The following is a 10,690-nucleotide window of genomic DNA, read 5'->3' as shown; positions in this document are numbered from 1 at the left end:
TTTTGCCATCAAGCATTCTGCATTCAGTCAAACTGCCAGCTATGCAAAGCCATAAAACGAAGGTTTATCTCATTTTTATATATACTCTATGTGTATATACCTTTTTAAAGTGTTACTAAAATTTTCAGTTATTTTCATCAATGTAGTAGGCATGCAGAATCCATTTCTAGGTGTTTCTTCTAGAGCTCACACCTCACACTTGAGCCTGGATGAGTTGCTCTTTCCCATGGACCCCCTGCGTGTGGTGTCACCTCGCCTCTCAGTTTCAAGGACAACTACTGGAGGTGCCACCTCGCACCTCATGGAGGATATATGCTGGAGAAGCACCCTCAGGCAGTAGGATCTCCAACACTCCCCAGAGAAGACATGGACGTCTCCAACTCTCTTTTCCAGCTCCAGGACGGCACTGGCTTTCTGTTTGACTGCGAGAGCCTTGTGGAGCAAAGCTACGCCGCCTCCGATGCCGGCTACTATAGTGCCTGCAGCAGCCTCTCGCCAGTCTCCTCCACGGACTCCTGCTGCTTCTCCCCTCCGACCTACCACCACGGAAGTGGGCAGGGGAGAGCTCTGGAGAGCTCACCCACCAAGAGCGCCTGTAATCGGGAGGAAAAGAAAGCGGCAAAGCCGCCCAAGAGGACAGGACGTCCGCGGACAAAGTTCCCCGGCGTGAAGCGTCAGAGCGCCAGCGAGCGGGAGAAGCTGAGGATGCGGGACCTGACCAAAGCTCTGCACCACCTCAGGACCTACCTGCCTCCGTCGGTGGCCCCCGTCGGCCAGACCCTGACCAAGATCGAGACCCTGCGACTCACCATCCGTTACATCTCCCACCTGTCTGCCCAGCTCGGCCTCAGCCAAGAAGAGGCAGCTCACGAGAATTTTGCAATGGAGATACAGAACCCTGGCACAACAGGCATTTCCCACACAGACAGCTTCAATCAAGCCACCCCACAAACACATAGCTTTTCTGCTCAGGAGTTCTTAAATTTGCCGTACTATCAGGTATGAACTTTTTTAAAATACCCAATATGCATTTTAGATAAACTGCTGAGCATTGCATTAACAGCTAATATTGGTTTAGTCATTGTTGTACAGTACATGCAACAGTGCCTTGATAATACAACAATGCATAACCTAATGATTCATATCTTCTCTTTTGTTTTCCAGGAAGCAGATAACGGCAGCCTGTCTTCACCTTTTGATTATTGGTTTCCCTAGCAACAGTACTGTTTCTATGGACAGTGTTAAGTGATTAATGGTAGACAAATACCTTGTGCAATGTTGCTAATATTTTATGGCTGTAAATAGTTTGTATTTTAAAAATACCTATTTATATTTTTATAATTTAAAAGAGATTTATATTTATTGACTGCAATTGTTTAAAAAAAATAAACTATAATCGAAAGAATATTACCTTTGTGTTTGACTTATCATTAAAGTATTTACAAACATCCTGAATATTTCATAAATATTATTCTTAAACACAAGTTTTTTAAAGTTTGTATTTAATACTAACATTGACATTTAATTCTACTTTTAATTCCTGACATTCCAAATACACCCTAAAGTAGTCGGGTAGGTGACAGCAGCATCACACTAGAAGGAGGGAACACATTGAAGGAAGGTCCCCTGCCGAGTTAAAAATAAGATGGTCAGCAGAGTAAACTCATTCTCACCACGTAAACCTTATAACACTGCTTGCCAGTAAACAAAGTGCAGCATTCCACTCAGTGGGAATCCCCCTCTGAAATGTAAAAGTCAAATCTCTAAATTTTCGTATTACACTGGCTTGCACAATGTGAACAAATGAGGTATAGGAGGTTAATGCATTTGCTTGAATTAATTTTTTTGTTTAGCAACTTATTTTGTCTAAACTCTCCTGCACTAACGAAAGAACAACAGCTGCCTTCCTGGGGTGTGTATGCATGTGTAATTGAAAACATCCCATCTCGAAGGTGACAAGACCACAGCTGTTCCTAGACACGACGATGGCGTGACATTTCCTCTGTCCATCTGTGCGGCATGTCCTGTCTACTTCCTCTGGGAGCGAAAAGTTTTAGGGGCAGAAGAAATCATTGTTTCATTTTATACTCTTTTTTTAGTAAATAAAGAAAATATTTAGAGAATTAAGTAGAACCAGATGTCCTTCAAAATCACAAAAAAATACTATTTTCACGTATTTTAAGTATTTAATAGGAAAAGTACAGCAGTATGTATTATTCTTAAATGGCCCTTAAAATGAATATAAATTGCAAAATCTACATTTAGGAATATAAAACCTTATCATTTTATAGCATTAATTCATTTCAGCAAAAATGTAAATGCATGGGCTCTATGCTATAATCATTACTTTGGAAAAAGTACAGTGTGTGGGCTGTGTGGTAGGTTTCCTCTCTCCCTCTCATTTTGAAAGACATATTAGATAATCTATGCAAATAATAGTCCCTGCTAAACTGCACCTGAGAGAATTCCCAAAGAGCAAGGTAGCAGAGGGTGGAAAGTGACTGGATAGCCTTTGACCATCATGGGTTGGGCGTGTCACTGGGAGACTCCTACCACAATGCTGTTGTTCACCCTCGGGCAGATGAAAGGGGTTGTGGGTAGCGGCTGGGGCGCTCCCCTCCACAACTACCTAGGCTGATTCTTCTGTTAGCCACTTTTTAATTTGTTCTTTGTTTTCAGCCACCCATTTCATGTTAGCTTTCGTTCTCTCAATCTGCTGGTCCACTGTCCAAACTGTAGACTCCAAACCAGCAGAGGCAATTTCATCTCGGAACTGTTGCAGCTGTGGGTGAATGCGTGGAGAGGCATTGATTTTAGTACTGCAGCTAAAAAATAAAGTGATTGGAAAACTCTGTGGCCTGAAACGTCACAGATGGGAAAGATGCATGTTATTGTATAGGAAAAGGAGCAGGAAATCATGTAACCTTGCCTCATGTTCTTTCTGTCAACAAATTTCTGACTAGCACATCATCTCCCATACTAACGCTGCCTTGTGTTTATGCTTTTCCTGTTGGCTTGCGTTTCCCAGCAATGCTTCTCCTCTGCTGCCAGATAGCTGGTGCCTTTCCTCTTGGCTATCTACATGTTTAGTGAAGGCCAGTGATAAGAATGGCCAATGGCTGTCTGCCAAATAATAATGGCTTAAATGTTGAGGTTTGCTTTTATCAAATTCATTCTGTCATGAATTGTCTATAACTATGAACTTTGTCATCTTTATCACACACAGTCGTGGCCGTTTTAACATACCTGGTTCAGCTCAGTTTCTGTGGAGAACCTCCTGGTTACAAGCAACATAATATATCCAAATGAGTAGAACCCATCATAGCTGTAGCACACAAAGCCCACAGTTCTTATCAAACATCTTATGTAACAATAAACACAGATATTGAAATTTTACTTACTCTTTGACAAAGTGATGCCAGTTGGCTCTGATGAAGTTCCAGGCTTGGGTCCGTCCAACTACACTGCTGGCAGCATGTGCCATGATGAAGGCAACATCCTGCTTCCTAATCATGTTTGGATCTAATGTGTATTTCAGGTACCTTGGATGAAGAAAAGAAATACTGGTTTTGCTTCAGTTTCATTTGAACAAAAGCATGAGAGCAAAATAAAAATGATTGATTTATTAAAAATCTAGTTTGAAATGTTTTGTAATAGAGAGAATATTCTCCATTGTAATAGGAAATCAATGAATAACTTGCAGGCCTGACCTTAGCCTTTTGCCAAATTAGGCCTTTACTGGCATAATGGCTACTGATAGAGAATGTGGTAACAATAGACTTGCACTGGATTGAGTATTTCTGAGTGAATACAACCAGTTCTTGAGATTTTCATCTTAGAAAACATCCTTTGGTGTCTCACCCTCTAAATGGTGCCTGCTGAACAATGGCTTACCCCAGAGTGTGTGGGCTCACCTCTGCAGGAGCAAGGGCTTTCTGGTGCATGACAAAGCAGACATTAGTTTTTTTGCTTCTGCTGCAATGGTGGCATTCTTGTACATCTTCCAACCGAATTCCCATTCTGCGTCACCTCCAATGCTGATGGCGTAGCAGTACACCGTCGCCTTCAAATTGGGGTGAATTCTGGAACAAGATTTGGTAGTTAATAGGATAAAAATGTGAGAAGGACAAAGAAAGAGACAGTGACCCGAGCTGACCTGGACTTAGCTTAGGTTCTTTCAGCGAAGCGAAGCTGAAATCAGAAAGGGACTTACAGGTTTTTGCTCGGATTCTCCATCCACTTGTTGTACCACATGCTGGTAAGATTCATGCATCCTTCCACCCCAGTTTTGCATCCAAGTGAAATTGCATTAATCTGGTTGTATCTGTGAAGATGTGCTGAAGTTAGGCAATGTACTGAGTACGTACTAATATTTCTTCAAAACTATAGCTCAATTAGATAATAGTTATGCGCCTGAAACATTAAAGTTGCAGATGTCTTAATATGTAAATATGCAGATTTTAAAGAAATTTGATCTTTACTGGTCAGTGTGCCTTGAAGGAATCTGTGTCCAGTCTGATGTGATTTTCTTGAAGTAAGTGAACAGGGGCTGAACTTTTTGCCGTAAATAGTTCTACAATGGTTATGTAACACTGGGTTAGAATTTGATGAATATTTGTGATCCCAAACATATTTTGGGAACAACCTGCTCTCAAAGAGTTTAAGTAAAATGCACTTTCCCTGTAATTACATCAGTACAAATAAGCCTTAATCTGAAATTTATTTACCTGCATTGCATCATAGACTTCAGTCTGTTCAAGCATATCTGAGAAATGATTCAAGTTCCTAACGGCCGACTCCCATGGCACATACTCTGTTTCCTTAGAGAGATACTTGGTGGTGCTCAGAGCCACAGTTGTGCTGATTATTTTTGCCCTTGGGAGGATCACCAAAAGAGTTACAAATCATTTTGTTGTAATCTTACACTAATTGGCCAAATGTTTTGTAAGTGAGAGAGGTTGTTAGATTTCATGTGGATGAAACCACAAGAAAAAGTATTAATATAATAAATAACACAAACTCAGCACTTAAATATTCAAAACTATATTAGAAAAAAATTGAGTAGAGCAAATTGTTGATTGCTCCATGTTGGCCAATAGAGCTATTTAGTCAGAGGAGAGGATTTACCTGGAGAGGCTGAAAGCATCATCAATAATTTGAGCCCTGTTGATTATAGGTATGGCCTGTATTTAGACAGCAGAATCACACTTGTTAGTCACAGATTGCCAATGAAGGTCAAAAAGGTTGAGTTTGGATTTTTGCAAATATCTGAATGCTCATGCTGTGAATTTTTCTTTTTTTGTTTCTAATTTCGTTTTCAAGACAAATATGAATAGTGGATGATGTGGGATGATTTAATTTATTTCCAAAAAACTCAAGCAAATAGTGTCAAATAGTGTATGATGATATGAATTTAATATTTGACTGGTGCTGTATGATGATTATAGGAATTGTAGATCTGACCGTATGGTCTGTAGTTAATTGTGAGAGAAGACGCTGCCAGTTTTGGGAGTCGTAGTTAACCCTGTAGAACCCTGAGATATTCAGGTTGGCCAACACCCATTTGTTATTTGTTTTCATAGACAAATGGGTATCTGTAGAGTTAGACAATTAAGAAACAAATCCATAAAGATTGCACAAATTGCAGTGCAGAGACAGAGTACATATACAAAAGCACCTTTCTTGAATGACTGATTAAGGACCTTCTCTGGGGAGTGGGAATCGGTAACTGTAGCGTACTGCAGTAAAAGATTCAAAATTGCAATGGCGTACGCAAGGTTTCCAATGCAATATCTTCAGATCATCAAAATTGGTGATTTGTCATTTCCAGTGGCAAGGCATTCATTTCTAATGGACATTGCATTAATTACATATCTGTTTGCATTTGTAGTTGTTGTTATGGCAGCAATGAAGTTAGGAAACTGATCTACACTCTTGGAACTTCAGAATCCCATGGAATGAAGGTTAAGGTTTAAATATGTACTTTTTCTAATATAAACTATTTCCACGTCCTAGAACTTCAGCAGTTCTGTGCTTGCCCATCTGATAAAGGACTTCTTATATTCAAAACGTATTGTTTCTCTGGAATTTATGTATTGGAATATATATTTCAGACAAAGATTCTTCATCAGATGTGCATGTAAAGCAAAAGCTGTGATTTGCACAGCTGATGAAGGACATCTGTCTGAAATGTACTGTTTGCCTGAAAACCTTGTGTACTTCATCACTATCTCTACATTATACATATATAAAATGAGTAATGAGTGTGATATTTATTATACCTGTTTCATTAAGCAGCCAGTACTGACCCATGTTAGTACCATTCTTCATCCATTTGATAGGCACAAACCATTCATACCTGTAGCACCATGAGAAGGAGAGGAAAATTTAATTTAGTTACCTAGACAGATGTAGTCATGTGTATGACCTACCCCTGCGCCTAAACTGAACCATTCTGACCTTTTAGTATGATCTAGCTCATGAACATTCAACTGACATTTGCAACTGACATTTGTAGTCATGAAACATGTGTGTGACTTTAGTCCTTTCTTCAAATTTAAACTTTTTTCCCCCAAAAAATTTGTATACCATGATTGAAATAAGTCCATTTTCATTTAGAATCTCAAGGAAAAAATGAACATTACTACTTTTGTGATGTGCAGTATAATGAACATACTCATAAGAAGATGGTCTGCCCAACTGTGTGTCTGGGTCCAACAAGAAAAGCTTTTGGGTGATTCTTCCTGTTTGAGTGTCAATAGTGACCACTGGGAAACCCATTTGGAGAGTCCAGCGGTTCATGATCTCATTAATAGTGGCTGGAAGATTTAACTCTGGATTTAGGTCTACCACCTTAAATCAAACACAATTTTCCAATAAGCCAATTTTTCTTAGTAGAACATATGACAACATATTATACTCGAATAAAATTCAACTTACAGCCTGAATTTGCCCCCATAGGTCTGTGTAGACAGTGTTGCCATATGCAAACTGATTCAAATAGGCCTGTGAAGACAGTGTCTTAAAATGATTCTCTCTAAAATTATGCATTTGGCAAATTCTTTAATTTAACCTAACACATTTAACCTATAAGTTACAGAACATCGTACAATAAGTCCTTTGACAAAGACAGGCTCAGATAAGACTTCTGAGAGCATTCTTAACACAGCAGCCCCCTGTAGTAAAAAAAAACAAAACAAAACAAAACACAGTAAATACCATAAATACCAATAAATCTCTTTGTATACTAAAGAACAAAGTGAATGGGCTACCTTCTTGTAGGTGATAGAATTAAACAACGCAGAAATTTCTTTGGGTGTGTTGATCGCATCTTCCAAGCAGGACAGTGGGTGAGAGGATCCCTGGCTATCGACAAGAAGTGCTGGCTGAATCACATCCAGTACCATCAGGTCTTTCTAGAATGGAAATGGCACTTCAACAAGTGTTGTATTTGATGCATTGGCTTCTTCTAATGTATTACTACACCACTTCTTATATGTGAAAGGTCATATGGCTCATTGATAGGAGGACTCCTTACAATGCTCCAGGTGGGTTCAGCCTCACTGGCCCCAAGGTATGAGACATAGGTAGCAAAGCCTTCATTTAACCACACATCATTCCACCATTTCATGGTCACAAGGTTCCCGAACCACTGGGACAATTAAAAATTCATCCATAAGTGATGTATGAAACATACAGTAAGTCATTGTTAAAGGTTATAATTGGTTTAGGACTAGGTGCTATGTTCATACCATGTGTGCAAGTTCATGGGAAATTACAATCACCACATCTTCTTTGTCTTCGTTGGAGGAAACTTCAGGATCATACAAAAGGGTTGTTTCTCTATAAGTAACAAGACCCCAGTTTTCCATGGCCCCAGCACTGAAGTCAGGCAACGCAACTTGGTCTGCAGGGGAGATCAATACCCAAAAATAAAAGTGGACACCACACAACACTCAACTGTAACTTCCTTTCATTGCGGATTTGTACCTGATTTATGTAGTGGGTAACTGGTGTTGTAGTAGTACTGAAAGAAATCAAGGAGGAGGCCAGTGATGTTCAAGCTATAGTCTCCTTGTCCGGAGTTAATGGCTTTTCTTCGAGCCCAGATTCTGATCTAAAAAGGGTTATAGAACTACAGTTTAAACTACATGGTTTCTCAGTCTTTAAAAGTCTATTTACATAGCAAATCAAAACATAATCTGACATGTGTAGAAGAAGCAGGATTGGTAAGAGCATTTAATTAGTTTCAAATTTTGTTTATACATTTAATGCCTTAAGTGCAAAGTAAAGCTCTATTCCAAGCTAAAGGAGTATGAGTCAAGCCGAAGTATACCAAGGAAACACAGAGTGAGGATTTCATAATTCTTACCAAAACCTTTTCCCGTTGGGGTGCCCTTATGAAATCAAAGTCACTGACAATGAAGGCCAACAAATATGTCGACATCTTTTTAGTGGGTTCAAACTTGGTCTGTAAAACCGTTTGATTGTTCAGAGTGATCAATTTTGTGCCTTAAAAAATCAAATAAAGGAACATGTACAAAGTACATTAAAGTATTTTTACAGTTTTACAGCAAAGTAGACATCCGTTTGCTCATGCATCATGACAAGGAATCTTAACAGGGACTTTAAAGCTTAATATGAAAGCCTTTACTTAAGTACTTCTGAATTCTTTTTTAGAACGCAAGATTCGTAGTCATATGATGCAATATGGAACCCGATATAGTTTAAAGCATTTCTGGATGAATGGAAAATATGTAGTAATAGATTGCAAACTTGAATATCTCTGTTATGTTGAGTTGGGGGGGGGGGTGGTATTTATTTTTTGTTAAGTTACCAATTTCCATGGCATTAGCAAGTGCCTTTGTCCCAGGTACGTGAATGAGCGTCATGTGAAAGACAGCCTTCATTGCTGGCTCATCAAAGCATGGGAAGGCTTTCCTGGCATCAGTGGGCTGCATCTGAGTAGTGGCAACAACCCTGAAGATTGCAGCAGTAGATATTCAGTTAAAAGGAGATATTAACTATATTACATATTGTAACTACTGTAGTCATCTTTCATTATAACAATGGACAATGGGGATTTTTCTTACCTTCAAAAATAAACCATATTCATCAACTTAAAGGACAAAACAACTTGTACTCCTGTAGCTCTATTTAGAGTAGAACCAGCAAATATACTTTGGAAAATGTATATCTTGTATACCTCTTCCCTTATATATCTATACACATTCCTGGTACTGTAAACCACTCTGGATAAGAACGTATTCCAAATGCTGTAAATAAAAATATCTTACTGAAGTTTGTGATTATCCTTATATTTATGTTTTTAACCATGCCTTACCTTTTCACTCCATCCTCATAGTATTCACTTCTGTAGAATCCTCCAAGGCTATCAGTCAGCTCCCCCTGGAACTCGGTGAAGAGCCAGTATGTCTTTCCAACCTGCAGCTTCTCACTGAGCTCAACCACCAGGTACTGAGTTTCCACTTGAAGCCAGGTTTTCTTAATGGCTGGGGCCTTTGTACCAGCCATGCCCGTCAGCATCGCATGGTGTCCATCTGGTGTCAGTATGTAGTTCAGCTTGTTGGAGTGAATAAGGATCCATCTTGTTTTGTTCATACACACAAAGGCAACCCCAGAGTGCCCAGTAAAAATGTACAACCCGTTGGTGTCCATTTCAAGCCGAGGCCAAAGAGTCACATTGTAATATTGGGGTGACAAAGTTGCCGGTAGTCTGTATTTTTCCCAAGGTTTCATCTCTGGTGGTACTGCCGCTTTGGAGAAAATGAAGAAAGCAATAATTATGGCTGCTGTTACAGCAGCCACAGTGGCAATAATACAACCTTTCCACATATCTGTAGGCTAAAGTGAAGTCTGAGAGGGTTTGTATAGTGTCTTGAAGAATAAGCTCACATGTAAAGAAGGAAGTAATTGGGCTAGGAGAGGGACATCTGTGCTGTCAGAACTTGTCTTAAAATGCTGACAGTGTTGAGTTACCAACCAGCTTAACCACTTCCCTTAAATCACTAAAAATCTAATCGCTCATGTACTTCTACAAAAAAATGTTTTTTACAATTTTTAAAAAAATTATCACGCATCATACATGCACTCATTAATAGATCCTTGATCCTTCTCGAGAAACTCAAATATTTTTTATTTATTGATTGACTTGAGTGGTTAACAAATTACACTGAATACTAATTTGAGTTCACTAAAACCTCTTCAGTCTGTGACTTGATGCTGAAGGGCTTATGCATTACATGCCGAAAGCTAAGCAGTTCTCATTTTTAATATAGCTAGTGTTCCTGAGCAAATGAGTGCTCTACTAGAACAATCTAAATCAGATTAATGTCAATTTTTACAGGTGTAGTAGTGCTCCAGTCAATTGACTGCTTCACATCTTCCCAGAAGGTTTGCACAGACATCACTTCATCACCACAGGACCAGGGAGCCGGTGTGCAGCAACGGATGTTAACCTGGGTCATAGCCTGCAAGCAGTTTTGTGGACTTGCAGAAAATGCCATATCATTAGCAAATGCTCAATGGGGAGATAATGAAAACCTCAAAAAGATTTCCATATTTACATTAAATATATTTAATTTCTATCCCAAAAATGTCCTGCCATCAAAGCTTTGATATGCACAGACCACAGACACTCTACTTTAACTATGTTGAAATCAGAATCTGA

General features: G+C 39.2%; 2 protein-coding genes across 7 annotated transcripts; one reads left to right on the top strand and one right to left on the bottom strand.

Moving 5' to 3' along the window:
* The first annotated feature begins 312 nt into the window (after positions 1 to 312).
* Positions 313 to 1,215, top strand: mespaa (mesoderm posterior aa). The gene is made up of 2 exons (XM_035533283.1): positions 313 to 999; positions 1,165 to 1,215. Exons 1-2 carry the CDS (start codon positions 313 to 315, stop codon positions 1,213 to 1,215), a joined length of 738 nt encoding a protein of 245 aa, XP_035389176.1.
* Positions 1,216 to 1,554: 339 nt separating this feature from the next.
* Positions 1,555 to 9,941, bottom strand: anpepla (alanyl (membrane) aminopeptidase-like a). Of its 6 annotated transcripts, XR_014122528.1 has the most exons (21): positions 9,344 to 9,938; positions 8,837 to 8,979; positions 8,372 to 8,511; positions 7,990 to 8,116; positions 7,752 to 7,906; positions 7,538 to 7,651; positions 7,272 to 7,415; positions 7,110 to 7,175; positions 6,940 to 7,005; positions 6,677 to 6,852; positions 6,282 to 6,358; positions 5,464 to 5,594; positions 5,128 to 5,183; positions 4,728 to 4,875; positions 4,482 to 4,573; positions 4,214 to 4,324; positions 3,915 to 4,082; positions 3,402 to 3,542; positions 3,247 to 3,325; positions 2,554 to 2,782; positions 1,555 to 2,037 (listed from the first exon to the last, which is right to left on the bottom strand). XR_014122528.1 is itself a non-coding variant. In XM_081709977.1 (20 exons), the coding sequence occupies exons 1-20, from the start codon at positions 9,853 to 9,855 to the stop codon at positions 2,630 to 2,632; spliced, it is 2,751 nt and encodes a 916-aa protein (XP_081566103.1). In that variant the 5' UTR covers positions 9,856 to 9,939; the 3' UTR covers positions 2,153 to 2,629. The 6 variants fall into 6 exon arrangements, 5 of the variants coding, with proteins under 5 accessions (XP_081566103.1, XP_026860324.2, XP_081566104.1 ...); XM_081709977.1 differs by lacking the exon at positions 1,555 to 2,037 and having other exon boundaries at positions 2,153 to 2,782; positions 3,247 to 3,277; positions 9,344 to 9,939; XM_027004523.3 differs by lacking the exon at positions 1,555 to 2,037 and having other exon boundaries at positions 2,153 to 2,782.
* Between the last annotated feature and the right edge of the window lie 749 nt (positions 9,942 to 10,690).

This window comes from Electrophorus electricus, chromosome 3 (assembly GCF_041902795.1).
Source record: "Electrophorus electricus isolate QZ-2024a chromosome 3, ASM4190279v1, whole genome shotgun sequence".
Taxonomy (NCBI): domain Eukaryota; kingdom Metazoa; phylum Chordata; class Actinopteri; order Gymnotiformes; family Gymnotidae; genus Electrophorus; species Electrophorus electricus.
This window is presented reverse-complemented; position numbering and strand designations above follow the sequence as displayed.

Bases quoted from the DNA above. Each gene is read 5' to 3' on its own strand.
- mespaa (XM_035533283.1), top strand. From the start codon at position 313: ATGCTGGAGAAGCACCCTCAGGCAGTAGGATCTCCAACACTCCCCAGA. The intron at 1,000-1,164 runs GTATGAACTTTT...TTTGTTTTCCAG, and splicing joins TAAATTTGCCGTACTATCAG to GAAGCAGATAACGGCAGCCT.
- anpepla (XM_027004523.3), bottom strand. From the start codon at position 9,855: ATGTGGAAAGGTTGTATTATTGCCACTGTGGCTGCTGTAACAGCAGCC. The intron at 8,117-8,371 runs GTAAGAATTATG...AACCCTTTTTAG, and splicing joins CCCAACGGGAAAAGGTTTTG to ATCAGAATCTGGGCTCGAAG. The intron at 7,176-7,271 runs GTAGCCCATTCA...TTTTTACTACAG, and splicing joins ATTCTATCACCTACAAGAAG to GGGGCTGCTGTGTTAAGAAT.